This window comes from Silurus meridionalis, chromosome 6 (genome assembly GCF_014805685.1).
Source record: "Silurus meridionalis isolate SWU-2019-XX chromosome 6, ASM1480568v1, whole genome shotgun sequence".
In the NCBI taxonomy this organism is placed as follows: domain Eukaryota; kingdom Metazoa; phylum Chordata; class Actinopteri; order Siluriformes; family Siluridae; genus Silurus; species Silurus meridionalis.
The window spans coordinates 12,297,439-12,324,226 of record NC_060889.1 but is presented as its reverse complement, the minus strand read 5'-3'; the positions used below and the strand labels follow the sequence as shown (position 1 = coordinate 12,324,226).

The 26,788-nt window shown below is 36.7% G+C and overlaps 1 protein-coding gene across 2 annotated transcripts in view; it reads left to right on the top strand.

Annotated features, from left to right (window-relative positions):
* The window catches only part of eml3 (EMAP like 3), a 31,902-nt gene extending 6,386 nt beyond the window's left edge, over nucleotides 1-25,516 (top strand). Inside the window, exons 2-24 of one of the 2 annotated variants that reach the window (XM_046852845.1) lie at nucleotides 6,366-6,542; nucleotides 6,698-6,809; nucleotides 7,530-7,976; nucleotides 10,633-10,749; nucleotides 11,608-11,636; nucleotides 13,091-13,120; nucleotides 14,389-14,509; nucleotides 14,612-14,761; nucleotides 15,743-15,812; nucleotides 15,953-16,063; nucleotides 16,168-16,263; nucleotides 17,919-18,053; nucleotides 19,542-19,680; nucleotides 19,898-20,049; nucleotides 20,220-20,345; nucleotides 21,725-21,856; nucleotides 21,941-22,008; nucleotides 22,652-22,740; nucleotides 23,015-23,112; nucleotides 23,267-23,354; nucleotides 24,196-24,294; nucleotides 24,410-24,540; nucleotides 24,826-25,516. In XM_046852845.1, the coding sequence (XP_046708801.1) occupies nucleotides 6,366-6,542; nucleotides 6,698-6,809; nucleotides 7,530-7,976; nucleotides 10,633-10,749; nucleotides 11,608-11,636; nucleotides 13,091-13,120; nucleotides 14,389-14,509; nucleotides 14,612-14,761; nucleotides 15,743-15,812; nucleotides 15,953-16,063; nucleotides 16,168-16,263; nucleotides 17,919-18,053; nucleotides 19,542-19,680; nucleotides 19,898-20,049; nucleotides 20,220-20,345; nucleotides 21,725-21,856; nucleotides 21,941-22,008; nucleotides 22,652-22,740; nucleotides 23,015-23,112; nucleotides 23,267-23,354; nucleotides 24,196-24,294; nucleotides 24,410-24,540; nucleotides 24,826-25,074 (2,966 nt within the window). In that variant the 3' untranslated portion in view covers nucleotides 25,075-25,516. The remainder of the gene's footprint in view (nucleotides 1-6,365; nucleotides 6,543-6,697; nucleotides 6,810-7,529; nucleotides 7,977-10,632; nucleotides 10,750-11,607; nucleotides 11,637-13,090; nucleotides 13,121-14,388; nucleotides 14,510-14,611; nucleotides 14,762-15,742; nucleotides 15,813-15,952; nucleotides 16,064-16,167; nucleotides 16,264-17,918; nucleotides 18,054-19,541; nucleotides 19,681-19,897; nucleotides 20,050-20,219; nucleotides 20,346-21,724; nucleotides 21,857-21,940; nucleotides 22,009-22,651; nucleotides 22,741-23,014; nucleotides 23,113-23,266; nucleotides 23,355-24,195; nucleotides 24,295-24,409; nucleotides 24,541-24,825) is intronic. The other variant, XM_046852847.1, reaches the window with a different exon arrangement.
* Nucleotides 25,517-26,788: the final 1,272 nt, after the last annotated feature.

Genomic DNA, 26,788 nt, shown 5'->3' with positions numbered 1-26,788 from the left:
CATATTGCTGTGATATTTAGGTATCTACAGACCTTTGGCCATGTATGTCTATATATACTTCTGTAATATTAGATGTAAATGTGATTTTTACCATGGAATAATGTCTGCACACACAACAGCAAGTAATTCAAAAGAGTTGATTATTATATTACACCATACATTAATAATTCAGTAGTCTTTACAGATTAAGGACTGATATGTGCATTCAGCCCTGTTGATAAAACGTTTTAGAACCTCCGCTTTACTGTTTTTATTACTGCGTATAGCCTCCTTATTGATTTTAATTATTCACTGACTACACCAGTAAAAAAAGATCTATTTAGGAATGTAAGTCTGGACCCAGGTCTTTACGGTTTAATGGTATACCAGCATATCAGTGTCATTAGAAATTGTTAAACCATTAACTGCATGCCACTACTAGATTCTCTTTATTGTAGTTTTTGTCATTTTTTGTAAAATTACTGAAGACTAAGACTGATTCTAAGACTGAACTTTCCTCAAACAACATAGCTTAGGCTTTAGTTTAGACTTGAATTCTATCAATTCTAATTCTAAAAGTGTTAATTCTTAGTTCTGCCTGTCTAAAAATGTGTAATTGAAATGAGAGGCTGGTAAGTATAGAGTAAATCGAGTTCTCCATGATGCTGTTGGCTTTAGGCATTGGATTAAAATCATAACTTCAAATTTGTTCTCTCATGATCATTAGCATAAGTATGTAATACACCTTACTTTCCACTGTTCTCATGTATTCAGTGATAAAATTCTGTATTATTGCTTTTGAAATTGAAATGCCATTTGCAAATTCATAGTTGTTTCATTGTTAGTAGCTCATGAATATCCTTCTGTGCTGCTTCTCATGTGGCCGGGAAGTTTAGAGGAGCACTTGGACAACTTACTCTTTGCAAACTCGATAAACAAAGATTGTCATATGATTGCAGATCTGCAGAAAGGCCAAAACCAGAGCTATCATCCAAAGAAGAATAAGCTTTAATGCCAGAAAATTTGTGGTGCAGACAGGAAACATGTCTGCAGCAACAAGGCAGCATTTAATCTCAAGACCCGAAGTGACCAGACACAATAATGAAAAGAGATATTCTGAAAAGTGTGATGCAGAATCTGGCTCCGTTCCCTCACATTCCATAGCTGTAACTCATCAGCTAATCTTATTTTATCTTTCATGCTGGAATGAGTTCCTGAAACATCAATTCAATTCAAATCAAGACTGTAAATCTTTTAGCGACCTCGTATTCTTAGCTGTGAAGCATTTCTGGTTGTTGGATGTGTTACTGCTTCTTATGGTATCTACACAAAGAAAAGAAATTAAAGGTGCATTACAGAAACAAATTTTTGTAGGAGGATTTTATTTGTGTGGTGAGGGTGGGAAAGAGAGAAAGTTAGAGATCCTCATTTGACCTAGCGAAGCTGCAAGGTGAAGACCGGAATTAGGCGGTAAAACATTTTCACCATCGTCTACTGTTACTAGAGGTTTGGAACTTGCAATTTCAGTCCTCAAAGGCTTTTGTGTATCAAATGCCAAGCAGGAAGTGCAGTGTACAGTATGTGGGCTGAATACACAGCTATCTCAGAATAGTTTATCACTCTGCACCCGTGGACAGTGTATTGCAGTGTTTGCATAGCACACTGCAGTTTATGAGGATGGAATGGGGATTGGGAGTGAAAGACATCCAGAAAAAAAGATTCCTGTTGCAGTCTTGTTCATGTGGCCAAACAAATGTCAGGAAATCATCAACAGCCAAATAAGAGCGGACAAAAAAGAGAATCCAGATGAACACAAATTTCGAATTGGTTCCCGATGTGCCAGACTTGGCGGGTTTCAGCATGCCTTTTAAAGCAGTAATAGACACGTCTAAACATGTGATGGCTAACATTCGGGATTGAGACACAGCTGGACATACTGATCTCACTTAGTGACTGTAATAGAAAGAAATGACTGCCCTGCATGCCAAAAGTAAAATTCAGTAATTGAGGTGTAAATACCAGTAAAAGTAACAGAAAATAAGTTCATGGACTAGTTTTTGTTGAATTGCAAACCTTTTTTTTTTGAAAGGTTATTAAATTGGCTTCCTGAAAAACATGCCCTCTAAGTCTCTAACCTTTGTTATTTTTTTGTGACATGATCATGAGGCAGCTTGCCTCGGGAGCTCTTGCTTGTGTGTCTTTCTGTTTTACTTTTGCCCTTTTGACCACAAATGCTTTCATCCATTGTAAAAAGTTACCGGTTGAATCAGTTATCCTTTTGTCCTAATGAAAGAAGGAATGCACACAAAATAGGGCACTTTTTTGTTCACTTTTGTTCTTTTTTTTTTATTGTTCTCTTTAAAGTGACCAGCAATGGAAAGGTATTGTATTTACACAAAAGCCTCTTCTCTCATACCTGCTAAAAATCTTCCAACTTCTCTATTTGAGGTTTACACAGCAGCTTCCACAGAAGTAGGCTGAATCTCCCGTAATGAGGTTTCTTAGGAAAGAACATATTTCTTTGTAACCCTTGTAAACCTTTGTATATTTTGGTTGTTTTCTCTTTGGGCATGCATGCACTTAACCTTTTTTTGCCAGTTGGATGTAATGCAGATTACTTAGTATGTGTCTTGGCAAACTTTTTGATATTATAAAAGCTCTCAAATCCTTCATGCAGCTTGTTACATGGTCTTGCTGTCAGCACAACCAAATGAAAAAAAAGAAATAGGTCTTTGTATTTGAAAATCAACAACAGTTGATCCCAGTCTTTATCTTTTACAATGTTGCAACCTGATTGACTTTTTTATGGCACCTCTTTTCAACAAGTTAACAGAATATTGTTGTTAAAATTATTTGTTTTAAACTCTTAGTGTTGAGGAAACCAGATACATTTGAGTGTTGACATTGGGTTTACTAAAGGGAGGTTTGGTCATCTGCCATGTTGGTCACATTTCCCCTTTTTGTGAAAGTATGCGATTCTTGGCCACGTCAGCTTGTGAAACATACCGGAACACTCTTGCCACGTTAGTCATCTTCGTGAGACGTAGTAGAAAGTAGTGGTCTAGGATCAACAGATGTTTCCTCCCGTATGCTGGCATTGCACACTTTCTTATTGACGTCATTGACTTTTGACAAAATATTGTAGAAGTCCATTGTAAAATTTCTTTAAAGCAACAATATATTGATCGCACAGAGTTGGTAGTACATGCAGGCTATTTTTTGGCAGATCATTTTGTAAAGAAACTTCAACAGGCCTGGAATTTGAACTCACTGTGAAGTTTATACTGCAGTAAAGAGAAATTGTTATAAATATGCAGGATTCATGAGGCAGAATTTATATGCATGAGATCCTTGTTAAGGCTTTGTTTATTGTAAATAAAAACTTTGGATAGGCATCAGCTTTATTCATCTATGAGGAAGACATTTGATCCGATGTTCTGAATGAATGTTCAGACCTGTTGACAGCCATAATACAGCAATGCAAGGTTTTATTGGTTTTTTTTGTAATTATAGTTTTGTAGAGTAAAACACTTAAAACTCTGGTCCAAGTTGGCCAACTGTCTACACCACACATTGCAACAAGTTGTTAAAACGCTTCTATTTCCCTTTATATATTGTGGCCTGAAAATAGAAGTTCTGAAACATGGAAATAAAAAATTAATTTAGGTTGGATTTTTATTTTTTTTATTTTTTTAGAACAACTGCTTTGGTAATTTAATGTCAGCTGCTGACTGTAGGGCATTGAGTGATTGCATAAGTGCTTGGTTCAGGCAGCATAAAATTAATCCTACTACATTTTCGAAGAGCCTGAATAGAGAACACCCATGCTTCTTTTTCAGAAACTCTGTGCCTCTGTGTTTCTGACTACCAGCAACCCAAGTCAACCTCAGCTTGTAAATGTTGGTGCTGAATATTCAGAGGTTCAACCACAGTTCTAGTTTAGAAACCTTCTGGTAAAACCTGTGTATCTATCCATTTATACAGTCATCTCTCTAACAACCTCAGCAGTCAGCTGGTTGACTGTCTTGCACAATAAGGCTAGAGAACAATAGAAAAATCGATGACATGTGTCTGTTAGAAGCAGGGTGGCTTTTTGAGTGTAGGAGTTCATATTAGATTTAGAAGAGCTGTGTAACGGCCACACAGTATATTAAAATTGACACCACGCCTCCAAAGAATCAGTTGACATTGGTATTTATGGTTGTGACACAATTGCCTGTGGAATTTTTTTGCCACAACTTGTGCAACAGCTTCTGTTAATAGACCCCTTTGGCTGCAAGGGTTTTCAAAATGTTTTCTAGACCAGTGTTTTTTTTGTTTTTGATAATTTTTTTTTTTTGCATTTTTTAAAACTGTAAATACATTGTCTGTAGCAATACACATATAGTAACTGTAGTAAATGCATCAAAAATACAGATTATCAAGCATATTCTGAGTTTAGAATAGTCTTTGGACTGGTTTTGTCACACAGGCAACCCTGCTAGCTAACTTATTCTAGCTAGCAGTTTCCACAATGCAAACATTTATGATTAGTCTATGTGGATTGTGAATTGTGATATATGACAGTTTGCAATGACATGAAAAACATACTGTCAAACAATGATTATCACACATGAAAGTCTAATTAGCGGGCATGTTATAACACTACCTGTTGTAACAGATACAAGCTTATCAACTTGCTCTAACAAAATAGAAATCTTGTACTTACGGTAGAGGTGTGTTAACATTTTTTGTCATTTGTTCAGTCGCCAATTGCCTTCGGGTTTTTCACATTAAAACAAAGAACAACTGGCTCCAGACTGACTGAAAAAACAGAAAAAAGAAAAAAAAGGAAAAAAAAGGGATTTCAAATCCAAACAATGCCACAACCATCCATGGCCAGGAGTACAAGAGAGGAAGACTGGCCAAGCTGTATGAATGGGAAAGATGACATTATTCTCTCTGCTCTCTCTCAATCAGAATAATATCAACCAATATATCACATGATGTAGCAGTAAGATATGGTAGAGTAGGGTCACATGCCTCAAAGTTGGTCTCATTATGTGGGAATATAGGGAGCTAGGGCTGGCTGGTGAGCGAGAGCATGCAAATGACCAGATTGACGATAAATTAGACAGAAAGGAAAAGAAATTTGCATTTAGAAAAAAACGAGAAATTCCACTCTAAATGTGTCTCACTCAAAAAAGTGTCACCTGTAAATTAGTGAATGTGAAAAACTTCTACATTCAAATGTGCTAAAGTATTAAGTATAAAATGTAATTCTTTCTGTTTCATGTGTGTTTATTGTGTTATGGCTAAAGGTTTATTCACAACTTTGCATCATATTCATATCCAGAAGCATGGACACATTAAATTTAGTAACCCTTATAATATTCCACACTCTTCTGGGAAGAGTTTTCAGTAGATTTTGGAGCATTAGTGAGGTGAGATCAGGCAGTAATGTCAAGTGAGAAGGCCTGGCACATTTCAGTTGATTTTAAAGGTATTCAGTAGGGTTGAGGACATGGTTTTGTACAGGCCATTTCTTCCACTCCAATCTTGATACAAACATGTCTTTATGGGTTTGTGCACAGTGGTACTGTCATGCTGGAACAGGTTTGGGCCCTTATAGTGATTGTAAATTGTAATGTGACATCATACAGTGGCGTTCAAAACAATTGTGATCTTTTGGCAATAGTTTGAAGAATAACCACATTTGCGTGTGATGGTTTAGTGTGTACAGACATTTGATACGGTAATGTAGTTTGTAGAAACACCCTGGGTTGATGTCATGATTTAAAGGTCACTTATTTGTTGCTGTAAAATGTATGAACCAACTAGAGTGTTTTGTGTCCAAGCAATATTTAAAAAAAAAATAGTTTCCTCTTGTGAAATTGAGTAGATATTTTTCTCTGCATGTTGGATGAATGAATCGCTGTACTTAAACATAATATGAACCTGTCTGTCACCTGGATAACCCATGGAAAAACTGGTAGCCTGGATAGCTGGTTTGATTTTTTCTGCATGCCCGGGTTATTGGACAACCTTTTATGAAAACATGAAAGATTTATTGAGACATGACTTAACAGGAATTATGTGTCTGCTTTTCTTATACTTTATGCAAAGTGTGTGAAACTTTGAACAGTGGTACCTTTGCATCTATGGTCTCACATTTTCATTGGCTATAATTTTCTACAGAGGGTGAGTCGTGTCTATATCACAGTTAATGATGTTAACAGTGTTCTGTTCGGCTATATTTCAATGTATTTATTGTTCTGAGCCTGGCGTCCCAAACCTATCATAGAGCACTGAATTATTATTAGTGTATCACTTTGCCTGTGTTCTCTTAAAGCAATATAATGTTCGTAACAATGATTTAAGGTGACCAGGTCTGTGTATGTGCACAGATGATGTGTCGGCTGGAAGCAGCGCAGAGTTTCCAGACAGGCTCTCGCTTATGGAAGTGCGGCTGCAGGCACAGGAAGATGAGATCACACTGCTCAAGTCCTCATTGGCTGATGCGTTGCGCAAGCTCCGCCTCCACGACCAACAGATCCCGCTACTGAAGCAGCAGCTAATTGCGAGTAAGATCATTCGAACTTTAAATACTGTTGCACATACATATTGTTTTTACATTGGGTGAAGATTTTTTTTATCTTACAATACAAGTTTAACAGAAATTTGTTGGAAATGTAAAAGGGATAAACAATCTAATGTACCAGTTTGTATGTTACCGCAGTGAACCCTGGTGTAGCTCGGGCGTTGAATCAGTCCTTTTCTGTTGATGGGTTCTCCAAACCCTACAGACACTCCACCAGTTCTCTGGACGGGCTGCACAACACAACTGACAGGTATCCGTGCAGACACATCTGTGTATTCTTTGAATCATATTGGAAGATGTTTATTTTGTCTGAAAGAGCTTTTAATTCTAAAACTAAATGAACACCCACCATCTAGTTATGAGCCATTATTATTCTTTAAACTTTAAAGTCAAAACCGTAACATGTTAACAATGTGCTGAATATAATGAATAAACTGATCAACAGACGGGATATGACAAAGCTTCTGTCTGTAATGCGTCCCTGGAGATTCGAGTTCCTCAAGTTGTGAGAAATGCAGTTTTCCCACCCTCACATTTAGCACAACAAAGAAAGAACACAACGTTCTTTGGCATACTTGGACCCTGGGACAACTGAGCAATATTCTGTTTCAGAATTGCTTGGTTTGTGGGAACAGTCAGACTTCATAATGGTTTTTCAATTTTGGTGTAGTAGTCTCTAAACAATATTCATTATTGATTTGCTTTTATGTTTAGACTAAAATATAGTTCACATTGGGGTCCCTGAATAATTATTTCCATTAGGTAGAGGTTTTGGAAGTTTTATATTCTCTAAAATGGTTAACTGAGTTAACTGAGAGGTTTTTGCAATGATAGTTTTCTGTTTTAGAAATTATATTAGGCCTCAGTCACATGCATAGTTCAAAGACTATACCTATTAACAGAGATTTTATTACAATGCAAATGATGATGGTTTATTGCTTGTATCCCTTTTGACTGTGTGTGTCTTTAGCCATGTCTCAAACTCATCTGAAAATGGTGAGGGTAGTAGAGCTCACTTCATCCCCAGCCTAAAAACAGTCACTAGTGAAAAGGCCACACAAACTGAACCTTGGAACCCTGAGCCTGAGAGGTCGCCTTTGGCTCTAATCAAGACCTCTAAGAGTCTTTCTCTGGAGGACGCACTTCCCGAAGGGGTCTCGCTCATGCATGGGGCCCTGCACAAAGCTCATCAGGAGAGTCAGGAGGAAGAAGACAGTGAAGAGAAGGACAAAAGCTGGCACTCTAAATTAGAGGAGACTATCCAGTGCACATCTATCAAAAGCATCCAACAACAACACAGCAAAAGCAGCGAAGACAGCCAAGGCTCGGCTCCTCAGACTCCAACTTCCAGTTCTCCAGCACCACCAACACACAGTGGACCCCTTTCTCCCATTCTGGAGGGCGAGAAGAAACCGCTGTGCGTTTAACCACTCGTCAAATCCAGTCTTTTTTTCATCTTTGCATGACCTTCCTGCTTTGGCTTAGTTGAAAATCTAACCCAATCACTTGCACTAATGCTATAATTATTAATACCTCTTAATGCCTCCTTTTTTCCAAGATGCAACAGAAGCCTTTTGTAAAGAACAGTCTGTTCTTCAGTGTTACTTTTCAGGGCTACTTTTTGGCACAAAGAGTAAACTGCTTTGAAGGGTGTTGAAGACAAATCCTTTAATATTTAGAGTCCGGGGCCAGGATGGGGGGATTAGTGCTAAGCCCAGCCCTTTTTTTAGTGCAAGCCTGTTACAATATATAAGCAAGGGTAAATATAGTGTAAGCAGGCCAATGAAAGCCAAATTGCAAGTCTCTTTGACCTTAAAAAAATGTTAAGAACCTTTTGCTAAATTGAAACCTTGGAATTTTAAGGTTTGGACAATTCTGTGATTCTGAGATTTTACGCTTAAAAACAGATAATACTCTGCTTAATTTGTTCTTTTACTTCTTTAGTAAAGTCTTTTCACATGTATTTATTTGCAAGTGAATATCATATGGTAAAATCTGTCCAAACCGTATAATTTCCAGTTCTGGCAGTATAGCATACAATTTTCTTGAGAAAACAATTGCAGTGAGATCCTATGTAACTTTACAACAATGACAACAACAACAAAAAAAGATTTACATGGGATGATTGCATGCATTTCATCATATCATACGAAAAACACATTCTATTAGAAGATGTTTGGCATTAGGTTTTAGCAGAGATGATGCCAGTGCTTTCTGCCTGGTTGGAAGTTGTTTATGATAAGCAAGGCATGGTTGAACGAGACAGTTTTTGGCTTTACTGTAGTGTTGAGTGATGTGCATAAAGAATTAGCTGAGTGGAAAATGTGACTAGGATCACTAGTATTTACGCACTAACGCGCCGAGTGACGACGCAGGTCAGATTGTAGATTGCTGCATGTAGAGCCAATGAGGTCATTGCTAAAGTCTAAATTGGACAGAGGAAGGAAGTGATTTGTTGGAGTGTTTATAGTATATCTGTTCGGCTGAATAAACACTTGTAAATTTGCCAAGGCGAGAATGAAGAGTTTACAGCTTATTTGCATCTTGGACTGGTTTCTGCAAACGTGATACACAACGTTTGTAGAATAGAAAGAACCCTGGCAATGAGAGCCCACTAACCCAATCAAATTCCACTTATCTAATCAAGTCTATTTTGGAAATTTTGTCATGCATTGTATTTCCTGGCTTGTTTTTGTGCATGAAGGTTTCTGGGTGATCTTTCACTGAATGCATTTGAAATATTTAGTGTGGGAGTGCATAGATTTGTGTGTGTGTGTATGTGTGTGTTTGTGTGTGTGTGTGTGTGTGTGTAGAAATGATCTTAATAGACTGTCAAGAAAGCATGTGTGTTTCACTGTATAGAATTGTATTTGCTCTATAATGACTTCAGTCTGGAAAATGCAACACCACAACCGAAATGAAATCGTACACAGGGTTAGAAACAGAGGAAGATTATAGATTAACTTTTTATATAAACAGAAATGTTGCATGCGTGCCAGTACGTCATATAATTAGATTTATGAGCCTGTTTTCCGTTAGGTTTCATCACAGATCACAACGTCCAGTTCTAAAACTGTTTGTGACACAGAATGTGGAGGTGAACGATACAGGTTCTGGCTCCATTGCGCTGTTGAGAGATGTTTGGGTGAAATATTTGGAGTGGAAAATATGACAGTTTGAGATCTCAGTGGCGAATAATGCCGCAGGGCAGATCGAGAGTTAACTACAGAATTTAGAGCAGGTGAGTCCTTTAGCCGTGAGCACAGTACAATATTGAGGAGAAAATAAAAAAGGAAACAAGGAAAATAAGGTGAAGAGGAGCATTAGGTTTGTCTCGGGAGAAACGATAGGAAAGAAAACACACTGATGCACCTATACGCATCTCTAAAACATTATATGCATCAGGGAATTAACCCACGATTTTACATTATCAGGTTTTGCACTGAAGTGCACATTGTAGTTCCATCTGTAAGAAAAAACGTATCACTGTTAGAGTAATTTGTTAAGGACTGTTAAAAGGTGAATTTATAACCCAAAAAAACCTTCTCGAGTGTGATGGACAGGAGTCGACGCTCCATCAACAAAGTTTCACTTCCCCGTTTGGCCAGAAACACTGTTTCCTGTTTTATATGTCTTAAATTGGAGAGTGTATGACTTTTAGAGGAACAGGAAATGGGGTGTGTGTCAGAGGAAACAACCGTTCAATTCACGCACCCACACACAGCGCATTAAGCAAAGTTCAAATACACGTATGTTTGTGTTAGAGAAGAGCAAATGCTTTTTGGTGTAAAGCTCCTCTTTTGTGATAGAGGGAGTGTTATAGGTCATAAGCACTGTAGTAATTTCGATTCCCTGTGTGTGTGTGTGTGTGTGTGTGTGTGTGTGTGTGTGTGTGTGTGTGTGTGTGTGTGTGTGTGAGTGAATGTGTGTGTGAGATGTGTTGACTTTACAGAGAATCCACTCTTATTTAGTCCTTTCAATTTCAATAGGCTGTAATTAAGAATATGTTTTGCTGCAAACTCACTTCTCTGACGCTTAAATCCAGTGTCACATAGTACTTGTGTTGTGTCTAGGGAACGGAGGAATAGTGAGAAAGTGGGTAAGGACACGCAGGACAAACCCAAACAGCGAATGCCTAAAAAAGCAGCATCATCGACCAACCTGCTGACCAGATCTCCAAGTCTAGAGGGGTGAGTGGGTTTGCATTCATCTTTCATCAGAGACTGTTTCTTTTACAAACATGGACTGCTTCCAAACACTGTAATTAGCCTTGAACTATTAGTAGGTCCTTTCTCTTGGCAGCACTCAGAAAAAAAAACCCACGATAGCTTCATGCTGCTTGGAAAGAAAGAAACACGGATTATACAAATCCGGCTGTTATGGATGTTGTCTGAAAACCAATGGGGTATAATCATGTACTTTAACAGCGAGCTCCTTGCTTTATAAAACATTTGATAGATGTTGTGCTGGAACTTTACAATAAATTACGGGGGATACTGATAATGTGCACATTTGAAAAGTCTCACTGGGATTATGGGCTTCATATTTTAACTCTTATAAAAGAAAAACCTGTTTCCTTATTGGTTATAAGTTTTGAATTCATCAATCTATTATAATTTCATGATACATTTACTAACATATAAAAAAAGCTTTATAAAGTTATTTCTGGATCCAACCCAATTAATTAAGAGAAAGGGAACTTGTATTATCCTAAAGGATGTAGTACCCACTTTACTTGTGTATTTAAAAAGACGCAAAGTAATGAATAGTCATATAAGATGAAGATAAGTGGCAGTTCTCAGTAACATTCCTTTATCTTTTTTATCTCCGTGCAAGCAACTGTGCATGATTGTTGCAGATATATAGATATCTTTGCCCTAAGCTTTAAAGCCTGCCGGATTTTAACATGTAGAAACATGAAACAAGAGATTCACACAGACCTTTTAAAATGATGTACAGTTCGTATTGTGCAACTAAAAATTTCCATGCACCACTGACAATATTGCTGTTTTCTTTGTTTTGTTTTGTTTGCTTCTTTGTTTCAATAGCCGAGCTAAAGACCTCCTCTCCAGCACAGGTAATAAAACATCGCTTTTCTCACATTCTTACAAACACTGTTGTGTGAAACATCAACAGACTGTTTTCCTGTTTGCGTCCCGATCCAATCCGGCTCATGCAATCGAATCCAATCCAAAGACTGGCTGAAGTTGGAGTTTAAACTACATTGGTGTATGGAAAAACAAACTTCTCAACTAGGTGAAAATTTGTAGAGAACTGTTTCACCATTGTTCGTGCGATAGGCATGCATATTTCTCTGAGTGCTTTATCAGCCCCGAATGAATTTTCACAGCAGTGTTCCTTGGCAAATGATACAAAGGAAACGCTTTACAGTTTGAAAACCCTAAGCGGACCCACTCCTTCACAAGCATTTAAATCTTAATGCTGCACTACAATAAAAACAGTGAAATGAAAGCTTATTTTGCGTTTTTTATAATCATTGAAAATTTCAATTTATATCTCATCTTCAAGAGAAATTCTTTGTCTTGGCAAAAAACAACACAAAAAAACATGCTGAGCAGGTTCATCTTGCTCTAAAAGAAACTACGCATTATGTAAAAGATAAGTTTATTGATAAGATACATAAGATACATAGATCACAATTTTTTTCCTTCACATGGGAAAAGAAGTGTAGAAGTATACACGCCTGCATGTGCACACATACACACTGACGCACAAACACTTGCTGCAGCATTAGACACAGGAGAGCTTGTTGGAAGCTGGAAGTTCACTCAGTGTGGTTAGTTGCATTACCACACGACTCTAAACTCTCTGACAGGAATGATGAATGTCTTCTTTCCTCTGCCACAAGAACTAGAAACTCAAGGGAAATGGTTTTTTTATTATTATTTCTCCTCACTATTTTTAAAAAACATCAAGTTATCTCAGCGTATCTGTTTCCTAAATCCTTACATGCAAGCGGAACAAATATAGAGCCAGTAAACCAGGCAGCCTGTTTTGGAGGTGGATTGAGAGCAGGATTAAGGGCTCACTATTTATACTTTTTACTGAAAATCCTTGTAAGCTTGGATTAAGATGGTAGAATTGCTAAAGTCAAGAATAGCACGAGAAAAAAAAAGGAATCTAGGGATTATTTACAAAATCTTTTCTATACTTCACTTCCTTCGTGCGCAATATTGTCAAATGCCATGTATACCGTGTTACATCCAAACAGAGTAGTTTTATTAGGATGACTCAATGCTAAACGACTCTGCCAAGAGCAAGTGTTTTTTGGCTTTTTACTTTTCATTGTCATAACACTGCGCTGGACACAGATGGGTTTTCATGCCCCGACTTCATAAACAGGCCAACAAGCATTGTGGTTTCTTTTTTTTGGCTGAATTGAGCTAGAGAGTGTCACAGGGAAACTGCTGAAGAAAAATCTGGGCCACGGTGTTGGTGCATGGTCGAGATCAGGTGGTTGAGGGGATTGTACTCTGCAGTCTTGTTTATCTGTGTATTTCTTTCTTACAGGGTCCCAGGGATCGAGGAGAGGAACACAAGGTAGGTGTCTTTGTTCTGCAGTTGACAGCTGCACACAGTAGTATGCAATCCCTGGCTCACTGAAGGTTGCTATAGGAAGCGCATGAATGCATACAAGATGAATGCCAAAGCAAAACTACATGAGTGTCACACATGATTTTGCAATCACATAGAGCAGACAAGGAAGTATTCTTCTAAATCTAGTAAATAGAATAAACAAGCAGCAATCATTAGTACCTAGGAGGTGGAATGTTAATAACCTACTACCTAGAAACGTTGGAAAAGAAGGTCTACCAGTTTGCCTAGCTCAGTGTATTTGTTGCAAAATGTCGCTCATTAGACCAAACTGGATTTTTAAACTGATCAGTCTTAATTTGAGCATTAACAATCCAGCTAATATTTTGTTGTATAAATTATTAGGTAGGTCTGATAAAGACAACTAAAATTAGGCTAAATTGTTCAAGCTGCTAGCAAGCTAATAAATGTTAGGGTAACATTGGAAATAAAACAACAAATCACATTTGCTAGTCAGATTTTATAACGTTAGGTTAAAATAATAAATATCATGTTAACCAAAATTTGTTAGCACGAGTCAGCCCTCATGTCTAAGCTTCAGCCTTACATGCTTTCATCATGGATAACTTCAGGCTCTGTTTATGGTGTGTTTGAATCTTATAAATTTTAAATCCACTGTACATATTATAGTTATATAATATAGTTATAGTATTATAGTGAAGCAACATTTGCTGAATATCAGCCCAACAATGATTCTGAACTTGGCATGCTGATGTTCATGATATCTGTACCATTTGCTTTTATGCAAGAGTCCTATCAAAAAGAAATGAATATTAAGTCGCTGACGTTTTGGACACAACATACATTAGGAGTTTAAAGATTTTACGGAACATTCTTGGGATCCGATAACAGGTCTTCCACATCCTGATATTGGGTTGCGACCTGGTTATTATCAACCTAGGCATTCATTCTCTTCAACTTATTTTGTATCTCTGTTATGGTTACATATTATTTCAGGACTTCATTTTAACAAGTAGTTATTTGGAGGTTAATATATATTTTGGTACACTATGTTTCATTTTTTCTGTAATTCTGTGTTCAGCATTTGCTAAGATATTGATTTATGCTAAACAAAAGCATCATTGGAAACATTATTAACAAATCTTAACATAAAATATATATCGTGATATGTGTGTCTCTTCGGCAGAATTTCAGAAATTAAAAACGAATGTAAGAATTTCATGTGACTGTTCCCTGTTTTCATTGGATCTTAGGCCAGTCAATTAAAATGTTCATCCGTGGCCGGCCGATCACTATGTACATTCCTTCAAACATCCAGAACTATGAAGAACTTAAGATGGACCTTCCTTCTGAGAAGCTGGAGCTGGATTGGGTGTATCCACTTTCAATTATGGTTCAGGGTCATCAGAATCAGCCTTTCTATGAGAAATATGCATTACACTATAATTCAAATGAAATTCCTTGACTTGCTTCCAGCTATGGATATCGTGGACGTGACTGTAGGGGGAACTTGTATGTACTTCCATCAGGGGAGGCTGTGTATTTTATCGCCTGTGTAGTGGTTCTGTACCACATCACCAGAAGAACGCAGCGATATTATCGTAAACACACGGACTGTGTGCGATGGTGAGTATGTAACATCAACCTTAAACACAAAGTATACAGAAAATATACACATCTTGCTACAAGTTCAAATATTCCCTTTATTGTTTCACATGTTTGACTTAGATTTCATCACTGCTTACTGTTAAAATGACTCTTTAAAGGAAACCAAAACAAACTATATTTATAATAAAATAGTTTTATGTGTTTAGCAATTCTGGTTTTAATTTATTGATTGGTTCTGTAAATTTTTTTTTCCTCATTAAAAGGGAGACATTGCTAGTGCAGTTTCAACTAAGTTTATTAGGAAAACTAACTGAAACATAATCGACAACAGGTTTTTCTGTTAGCAATTATGTTTCTAAAAAACAGAAATGTTTTTTCTTGTTTTTTCTCACTCTACTAATTTCCAGCAGTGTTCACTCCCACACTGGTAAAAAATACATTATAGATATGGTGGAGACACATATAAGAATGTATATATGTATAAATACATATATACATATAAAACACGTTATACATCCTAAACCAATCCACATTTGAGTTTACTGAGTTACACATTTACTAAAATTGTAACAGAGTTTTAGTGCAACAGACCACCTCCTTCCCATGTAGTTGGTTTCCCAGAGTACATGATAGCAGACCACATGCAAACTATACTGAACAAAATTATAAATGCAACACTTTTGTTTTTGCCTTCATTTTTCATGAGCTCAACTCAAAGATCTAAGACTTTTTCTATGCACACAAAATGCCTATTTCTCTCAAATATTGTTCACAAATCTGTCTAAATCTGTGTTAGTGAGCACTTCTCCTTTGCCGAGATAATCCATTCACCTCACAGGTGTGGCATATCAAGATGCTGGTTTTTGGACCCCCTAACCCCAAAAGTGTTGTGTTTATAATTTTGTTCAGTATATGATCTGTTTCAAACCACAGCCACTGTGAAAAAAGAACGTTTTTTTTTTTTTATTTGCCATCTTTGTCATCTTTTTTGCTCTGTAGTCTTGCAGTCCATCCAAACAAAAAGTTCATAGCATCCGGACAGACGGCAGGTGTGGATAAAGATGGCAAGGTAAGTTTGGCACTCTGAAGTGAAACTGAATTGACCTGATTCGCAACGCTATGTTTTTAATGAACTGGTTGTTGCAGTAATCTTATTTCCCCCAGTGTCTGAACTGTCAGTGTGTATTCATCTGTGTTTTTGCTCACCAGCCATTACAGCCATTTGTGCACATCTGGGACTCTGCTACACTGTCAATGTTGCAACAAGTTGGTCTGGGTACATTCGAGCGAGGTGTCGGATCTGTGGCCTTTTCAAGTGCGGTGCGTATTGTGTAGCAGTCATAATATATAGCAAAGTGAGACGATGCAAGTAAATATTTTGGTAAGATGTCGAGATGCTATCATTGTTGAATGTTTTGGCACAGGATTCCGGGACCTTTCTGTGTGTGATCGATGATTCCAATGAACACATGCTGTCTGTCTGGGACTGGAACAAAAACAGCAAAATTGTTGAACTAAAGGTATGTACATGCACAAACACACCCATGGAACAGTCTTCCATCGTTACCGCCTATATAGTGAAAAAGAAAACCCCTTTTAGGTTTTATATGGTAACACTATGGATGTCAATCCTGTAAAACACGTCAGTATCCTGCAGTTTAAATTTTTGGAATATCATGTTATCATTTATACGTCAGCTAATTTTTCTCTAATGGTAACTTAGTCAGTTAAATATTCTTTCAGCTTTCTCTGTTTAATTCCTGTGCGTATCTCTGGCACAGACATAGAAAAATGTCTTTTAGCTACTTTTCTCAGAGATGTTGACTTCCTCAAGAGCTATTCTATTGCAGGCACCATGGCAACGGTGTAAATATTTAGCCGTGATATTAAGTGAACGAGCATGGGGGTTTAAAGGAGTTGGTGTTCGTCGAGCTAACGTCATCAATGCTTTCTTTTTTAGTAGTTCCTGTTGGGGTTGTGGGAGTGTGTTCATCAGAGTGTAACCATTCGTCTTGATCTCCCTGCTCAATGAATTTATAAGCAAGAAGATGTGATTTAGTATCTCAATAAAACCCATGTTTACATACTAATCTGATCGCATGTTCAACTTCTGGTTGATTGAAGTATGGTTGTAACTATGCAGCTGTTCAGCCTTGTGCTCCAGAGGCGTTGTTAGTGGCGACTTGGACAGTTTAATTAGACCTCCTTCCTGGATGCATAATAAATCTACAAGCCAGAATAAAATAGATTCTTAGGGAATGACTGTTTGAGAATTCCTCCATTGCATCCTTTATGCATATCAGAACAAGAACCTCTACGTTATCTGTACAGAATATTTGTGCTAATCATAAAAGATAATGGTAAATAAGCGTTAAGGTCATATGAGGGTGGACAAATTGATGTATATTTCATGTTATAAAAAGTCACCAAAAAATTCAACCAAATTGTTTCAGATGTGCTTCCATTTCCACATATATACACGCTTCCATATTCCATATCGTTTTCAAACTATGCTCTAATTAAAGAGACACTCATTCACTAAATCTTTGCGAAGTATACTCTGCAAAATTTTCATTCAGTGACCAAGCCTAGGATTGAATAGATTGCTACATTGTTGCTAAACTATTTTATTTTTTTAATTTTTTTTATTTAGACCTGCCTTATGTCTGTAAATAATCCTCTAACCTGTGCCTGTTTTTTAACTACATTTCTGATTTCCGTTTGGATTATTATTTATTAAAATTGCACTTTCCTGCAATTGCGTCTGTCTGTGACTGCTTTACATGACAGTACACAGAAGTAAAACTCCACAGAAACATTTTAATTTATTCATTCATTTATTGTTCGCCACCTTAATGGCTCATGGGGACCTATGAGACTGGAGCTGTGACTAGTCTAGAGGCCAAACACAAAACATGTGAACACAATTGTGTAATAGGGTGGAGACAGGACCTGGAAAGAAGGCACATGTCATAGTAAACATAATCACACAGAGAACCCAAACAATAGTGCTTGGGGAGTTCTAATAAACACAGCTAGCATTTATGTTCAGTGATGCTCTGTCTCATATGACATTTTTACATGAATATTTTAGAATTGGTTTTGTAGAAGATTTGTAATTAACCTTACAAGTTTTTCTTAAACGTATTAAATCTATGTATGTTGTGATTTCCAGAGCACTAATGAAGCAGTGTTTGCGGTGGAGTTCAACCCTGCAGACACCAATAACATCATCACTTGTGGGAAGTCTCATGTTTACTTCTGGTCCCTAAATAATGGCACACTGACCAAGAAGCAGGGCATCTTTGGCGTGAGTTTTGATAGATTTCATATCTTCTTCCAGTTCAGTATATAAAATGAGAGCAGTTTGAACTAACTGGAATATAATAAATGATGAATGTGCCAAAACTGTGTTTTATGTGTTTTATTCCTATGATACAGCAGTAATTTAAAAACAATTTGTCTTTTTGTAATAAAAAAATCACCTGTATGTTTTTACCATTTTGTTATGTTGCTGAAAACCTGAGAATTCATTCATTCATTCATTCATTCAGTTTTATTTGTATAGTGTGGTTAACAATGGACATTGTTCCAAAGCAGATTCACAAAGATAAACAGGTTATAAAATTAAATGTATATGTTAGTGCCTATAAGTGAAGCACCTATAGGTTTATCCCTAATGAGCGAGCCAGTGGTGACAGTAGCAAGGAAAGATTTCATCAGATGGTAAGAGGAAGAGACCTTAAGAGAAAGCAGACTCAAAAGTGAATCCATCCTCATCCATCCTGGGTGGCAACGAATGTCCATTCATTGTAGTCTTATTATTGTTCAGATGGGCACTTGCAGAGTTGTTTGTGCCAAGAATCAAGTAAGATCCTATGATCACCAGCTATGTATTAACTCTAAACCTTTGTTTGATCACAGGCATCTAGACATTAATGATACACAAAAATATGGTTTGTCCTGTGATAAAACAAAACAAAAAAAACCCGCAGTTTTCTGTCCCGAAGATTTTCCCACAGAGGCACAGCATTAATAAGTGTTGACTCTAGAATCCTACAGACAGTAAACGATAAATAAATGTCTTTTTATAAAAATTATCATTATTAATCTAGGATTTTCTGCTGTGTACATTCTTGTGTAAGTTTTCATTATAGTAACATAACATATTAGAGTGCATTAATATAAACCTGTGATGTGAAATATGCATTATTTTTTTAACACAGCACAGGTGGACATAACTGTAACAAGAATACGATCTATTCTAATACATTATCGAATAAATGGACTAATATGGCATATGGGCCATTGAACCTAGTACTAATAATAAATAGATCTTTAAACGTTGTTGTGATGAAGTTAAAGACTCAATTATGTTCTCTCACTCTTGGTTATATTTTCTATTTTCTCTGTAAAATACTGTTTTTTTGTGTATGTGTTTGTGTTTGTCAGAGAGAGTGAGAGAGCAATCAGGGAAAGAGGAAGGCTGATGAGGAAATGACTATTTATTGCCCATATAACATTTGTAAGAATAGGAACTTTTTTTTTTTTTTTTTTCGTGTGTTTTCACATCTTTTTAAATCACTTGTGTTTTATTCCTTAATTTATCAGCACGTTCTGAGCAACCAGAATCGAGAAATTCAACAGTAGTAATAATTATAATACATTTTATTTATGGGTGCCTTCCATGACACTTAAAGTGCTGTGTTTTATAGTGATAAAATAGTATTAATATGTATTTCAGATGATTGTAGATTGATTGGTGTTTTCTTGTTTGTTTTCTTGTTTTTGCTTACAGAAATATAAGAAGCCCAAGTTCATCATGTGTTTTGTGTTCAGTTTAACGGGGGATGTATTAACAGGTGATTCCGAAGGGAATATCCTCACATGGGGCAAATCAGCCGCTGACATCAAGACATTGGGCAAAGGTGCAAAAGGTATAAGTCTTTGTCATTGTATTTATCAGCAATATGAACATCAGCCCTGTCAGTAACATTTCTGAAATGCTTAAACAGACTGAAACACTGAAAATCCATCATGTTTCATGATCTCTGGTTTTGAAAGCAGCTATAAGAGCAGTAGTGATGCGCAAATGTTGGAACGTTTGTCTCATTCTGTTTGACGTGACGTGTGTGGATTCCTCTCTCTTTGTAGAAACGTTTCAGATTATGAAGCAGACACGAGCGCATGAGGGCAGCGTCTTTACCCTGTGTGTGCTGCAGGGTGGTGCCCTGCTCAGCGGTGGTGGGAAAGACCGCAGAATCATCCGCTGGAGTGCAGACCTAGCACCCGAGAGGGAGTGTGAGGTGAACAGTGTGTATGTGGATATGTGTGGGTTTCTGTGTCTTATGGATGGGGAGTGTGAGAGAGAGGATGAGAGAGAGAGAAAAGTGTGTGTGTGTGATTGACTGTGTTTGTGTGTGAGTGTGTGTGCATGTGACCTTGACAGTAAGATTTGCCTTTATGATCTGTCCAGATTCCAGAGAATTTTGGAGCAGTCCGTACCATTGCAGATGTGGATGGAGAGGAATTGCTTGTTGGAACGACCCGGAATGCGATTCTCCGAGGCACATTCTCAGATGGGTTTGTGGCTATAGTGCAGGTGAGACGTCTCGAACGGATGAGAGCTTTTGCAACGTTTTGCCCCTAAGGAAGCAATGTTAAGCCATTTTGAGGAAGTGTAATAGAATTTTTGTAGTCGCAAAGCGTCGATCTGTCAATGGGAATGAGCACAAGTACATCTTGTCTGTCTAGTCTCTTAACTTTTTACACATGTATGCTGTTAAACTGCTTAAACAACATGGACTTCATTTCGAGTGTGTTAGCATTAATTTAGGGCAATTTAAGTGTTATGAATGAGTCACTTTGAACTCACATTGGCTTGTTTGGGTTATGTTGGACAGTTTGGTTCTCTGGGCATGTGATTCTTTTCAGAAGGTTTCACAGTCCAGGATTTTTTTTTATCATACAAAAAGACATACACAGTGGGCTTTCAAGGACTTGACAGTTGAATTTGAATCAACTTTTTATGATTTTTCTGTAAAAATGTAAATCCTAAACATGATTAATTATTGTATTAGTCTAAATTAATTTGGTTGCATGTAGAAGACACTGAAGACACAATGAAGATCAAAGATAATGATTTGGCTTGAGAATGCACTGCAATGCCCAGTGTAAAAAAACTTTTTTACTTTTTTTGAACTAACAGCTGTGATTGTTAAACATCTCTTTCCAGATTTATTCCCTTCTTTGCTATTATAATATCTAAAACTCTTCTGGGCCTCTAATATTCTTTACTGTTCTGGGATTTCTACCAGATATTTCAGAGTAGGGATGTGATTTTTTAGTCACCAGTTCATCCCGGTGTTTAGTGGGGTTATGGTTGAGGATCTGTGCAGGACACTCAGGTTGTTTGTAAACAGGGATGATGACATATTAAAGAAGTTTGGGCCTCTTGGATCCAGTAAACAGTTACAGCATTCATTCTATTTTTTTGCATTTTTTTGTTTGTTTTAACAACGAGCTCCTTGTCCTGCTAGTCTTAAAAGAACAACAGTAATTACCTTATTTTATTAAAAACTTGCACACTTAAATATTTGGGATGAAATGTAAAACAAAACAAAATGGACCTTGCATATAATGTATAAATGTGTACTAGTTTGAGACATGCCTTCTTATAGGCTGAAACTGAAAAGGTTTACCAAAGAATATTCAGCTCAGAGGGTTGGTGGCTCTACAAATTTGCCTGCTACTTTCAAGGTGCTTTATGATAAGCTTTTCCCAATATTTAAACATGTAAATCCTGCTCTACAGACTACTGTGTGGCTGCTACAAGTGTCTGTTTACACTACATGTGTTCATGGTTATATTTTTATTCTGGTTACTTATTCAGTAAAATGTGTCTTTAAATAGCAGTTTAACTATATTTCATTTTCCATGGTAAATTTACATTCACTATAAATGACTCTTTTTGTTTCTCAGGGTCATGTCGATGAGATGTGGGGTCTGGCCACACACCCCTCTCAAAACATCTTCATCACTTGTGGAAATGACAAACAAATGTGTGTGTGGAATGCTGAAGAACACAGCCTGGGCTGGTGCACCACTCTGGAGGTATAATGGATAACATACACAGCTATACATAGCTGAGGTTTGTTAGTTAGAGGTTTATTCATTTTTGGAAATGTTGTGTTTTAGGAGTCAGGTCTATGTGCCGATTTCTGTCCCAATGGATCTGTCGTTTCTGTCGGACTCTGCACAGGAAGGTAAAGTCGCGTTTTATTCGGTTCATTTAAATTGTATTTGTATATCGCTTTTAATAATAGATATAGTAACAAAGCAGTTTTACAGAAATAAATATGTCTGTCTGTCATACATACAAATAAATAAATATAAGCTAGACGGACGGACGGACGGACGGACGGACGGACGGACGGACGGACAGACGGACGGACAGACAGACAGACAGACAGACAGACAGACAGACAGACAGACAGACAGATAGATAGATAGATAGATAGATAGATAGATAGATAGATAGATAGAGTTCATATATAAAAGGGTATATATACACAAAACAGTGTGTCACCACTGTAATCTCTATCATTGTGTAGTACTCTATCATGTACTTAATGATCATTTTTTTCTGAAATTATCATTAAATTCTTATTTGTGTTTGGGTTCTTTTTATACTAATTCTAAGTTCAAGAAAAAAGACAATTCAATAACATTTTAATACCAGTTTAAAAGTTTTATCATCTTTTGAACTGTTACCACAGATCTGTCTTATCCACAGACATACAGTAGAGGTTTTATGCATTTCTTATTATCTGGCTGTAATGTAAATGTTAATAAATCAACATTGTAATAACTCTCTCTTGTTTTTGGGTCTGTTTTGCTGTGTTGCAGGTGGCTGGTGCTGGACCTGCAGACCCATGGAATTGTGTCTGATTTGACCGATGGAAACGAGCAGCTCTCTGTCATGAGATACTCACCAGGTTTGATCACACAGACTAAACTCAGTGTCTGCATTCCACCTCGGAGATGTAGCTGTTCTTTGTAAACTCGAATTATCATTTATTTCTGGTAAAACATGTAAAAATAAAGATATTGTTGAGCCTGTTGAGTATGCATCATTACGTTTACCAGAAGGAGAGGCGGATGAACAAAGCCTGATTTAATCACACAGTGATATCATGACTACATTAGTATTTTAAAAGTTGACCATTTTTCTTTCCGGTTTTATTAAAGACATTGCTTTTCTTCTCACAGATGGCAGCTTTTTGGCTGTTGGTTCCCATGACAACTTAATTTATATTTACAGCGTGACAGAGGGGGGTCGGCGCTACACGCGCTTCGGAAAGTGCACGGTAAGCCAAGCATGATGGAGCAGATGTGCCCGCACTTGTAACTTTTATTGTGTTATGGCATATTTAGCCATTTGTAGATTTTGACTGCCATTGAGATCATAACAGATAATGAATATAGTTTGTCTAAACCTTTCCACTCTTTTTGGTGTTGCAGGGTCATTCCAGTTTTATTACACATCTTGACTGGTCTAAAGATGGGAAGTATATCATGTCTAATTCAGGAGACTATGAAATCCTTTACTGTAAGTACCTTAGGTCAGATATACACCTACAATGTCTGTCCATCCTGTGAACAAACTGTACGATATTGTTGAAAAATAACGTCCACTTTGTTCAAGCTTTGTACAAATACGTTAACAGCAGGGTGTTTCTCATCTCCCAGAGGCACCACTGTGTCTGAGATAGATGAAGTATGCTTGGAAAGGTTATCATGACTTTAGTTAGCATACATTGAATATAGCATCTTGGGTCATGTTCCAAATCACGAAAAAGACATCCAACCATTACAGTAATACACCAGAATTGTTTTAACCTTATCTCTACCACTGTATTTGTAGATGCATGTATGTATATAGATTTCATGATTACTATGAAAAACACAACGTTTTCCTGTACTAAAAGAAAAACTCACTTTAATGGAAGTTTATAGGCAGATATTTTTCTGGGTTTTTTTAAGTAAATGTTAATTTTTCAGGTTTTCAATCAAAAGTATTTGTATATTCAGGTGTAAATTTTCTCATTTCGCTTTTTTTTCTAGTGGTTAAAGGCATATTGTGTTAGGGATTTGCTCAATTAACAAAAATTAATTTTTAAATAAAATATAAAAATAAAATAATTTTTAACATTAAATAATACAATTGAAAAATGAATTCACTGTTGTTTTGGTTGCACTTTTTTGTCTTTTCTATTTATGCTAAGAAAACGATTTATACGTAAAAACTGATTTGTTGTGGCAGGATTCTGTTCTTCACTGATTTATTTTAAAATAAAAAAGGAGTCTCATGTGCATTTGAAAATCCCAGCACTTGTATGTATGCATCATGTCACCTGCTACACAAATTTGACAGCTTGTTTTTGAAACAGGGGACGTGGCTGGGGGCTGTAAGTTGCTGCGAAATCGCTTTGAGAGTAAGGATCGTGAGTGGGCTTCCTATACCTGCGTTTTGGGCTTCCATGTCATGGGTAAGAGAGGACACACATAAAAAGAAAATAAAAGAAGTGTGTTTCTGATGATTTTACTTATTTGAATATATTTTGAATACTAGCATGTGTGGCATTTTGGTGTTGTTTACTGTAGGCGTCTGGCTGGAGGGTTCAGACGGAACAGACATCAACGCTTTGTGTCGCTCTAACAGTGAAAGGCTGGTAGCAGTGGCTGATGATTTCTGCAAAGTTCACTTGTTCCAGTACCCATGCCCTAAACTGAAGGTTAGTAATAATGAAATAATGCAGCCGAATATCTAGAAATCTTTTCTTTGCTGCCACTGGAATGTGCTTAAGTGAAGTTTGTGGGTCTTGTGGCAGTCCGTCTAACTTTATTAGACCAACTTTGTCTTGGAATTCAGACCACATGTACGTTAATTACAGTCTAGTCAAAATAGCTTTAACTTAAAAAATAAAATGCTAAATAAGCCCTACATAGGTATATAAAAATATAAGAATTTGTCTATTATATGAAATCTTTTTTTAATTTGAATGAGATTTCTCTTTCAGGCACCCAGCCACAGGTATGATGGTCACGGTAGTCACGTGACGAACGTACGCTTTACTCACAATGACAGTCACCTCCTCTCACTGGGTGGAAAGGACACATGTATTTTCCAATGGCGAGTTAGCAGAGGTGGGACAGGGGACAACAAGGACCATTCAACCTCTTCGGTTCCTCCCTTCTCCTCCTCTTCCTCTTCCTCTTCCACTGACTGTCCAGAACCAGGGAGCCAAACTGAGACCAAAGGAGACTGAATGAACAGTGATCAGCAAAAAGAAAAAGATAGAATATAAGCTTGCACAGACTAAGTTTAATTCAGCCTAAGTTTGACTGTTCTGAAAATCTCATAAAAGTCCTAGACAATGTGTCTTGACTAGCAAGGAGTACAGAGTTTTTCCACCAGGTTTACATGTTATACTATGCAAATTCTATCCAGAGGACCAAGACTTATGTTTCTGTGTTATCATATTACAATGTCAGCAGAATGTTTTTGTTGATTAACGTGGCTTTACGTGATCATTGCAATCTAAAAAAAAAATACAAGTGTCCCGTTTATCGTACTCAACATAGCACATGTTTACATTACAGAACTCTTCCTCCTGTCAGTTTCCTTTAACACAATAGTGTCATTTGTGACTATGATTTCCTAGATCTATTTGTGTCTTTACACTATTAAACATAAATCATTTGTCTGTGTCCAGGTTCTCTGGATTCCTCGTATCTCCCAAAAATACATGAACGTAGTTAAATTGGTTGTTTGTGTGTGTGTGTGTGTGTGTGTGATGAATCAATGGTTTATTTTTGTGGTTTATATGAAATATGAATTCATTTTGTCACCACACTTAAAAGAATGCAGTCCTTGGTGTTATGTTTATCACAAAATGATGCCACATTGCTGTTGCATTATTAACTATTCTCATTTAGGTTGATTTACTGTTGAATCTGGGCAATTCTACTTATTTTATTTCGGGGTGAAGGAGCAACAACAACAATAATTATTATAATAGTAATAATATAAGTTTGATGATAGGAATGATTAAGGACAATAGCTAGTTTGTACCAAAGCGCTACCTAGTGGTCTGTGTCCATATTAAAAGATCAAGTATTAGATTAATATAATCATCGAATGCAGATTTGTTTCAAAAGGACTGAATGAAACATTTCCCGACAGATTATTGTGTGTAATAATGTAATTGTGAACTTTAAATTTTAGTAGTTCATTTGGTCATCATGGATTTAGTAGGGATACAACAGTGTGTATGTCATTGTAATGCTTCTATCCGCATAATAATGAAATATATAACGAGAACAGGAAATAGGTAATAAAAGAAAAGTGGGGCTTTTGCTAGAATTTATAATGCTGGGAGACGGGTATGGTACAGCAAGCGAAAGCTGATACAAGTGGTTTTAATGCTAATCGCTTATGCGGAAATGGAATTGATTGGTGCTGTGTAGCATTGTGGAGAGCCCTCTGCTGGCTGTGATGAGAATTACAACAAAAAACTAAATCGACAAGATTTCCTATTCAGGTCCTTTGTTGAGAATCCATATGACTATAAACCTGACGTATATATTTTATTCATTTATTTTCTTTAGACACAAAACAAATAAAACCATAAACTGCATCGTAATACTCATTTTCTCAATCACAGCCGAATATCTTTTTATGATTTATTTAATTACAAGCCTTAGACTATGAAAACGATACAGAAAGCTCCAACATATTTACTAATGTTATTAATGATATTAAAACATTAATGCAAGTATTTCAACAGCATATTATAGTTTAAGAATTTGGTCAAGACGGTGCTTTCCAGCTCTTCAGGAACCATCAACATGAGCTCAAAGAGGGTCATTTGATCTTTCAACCAAAAGGGGGCAGTATATATATGTATATATATATATATATATATATATATATATATATATATATATATATATATATATATATATATATATATATATATA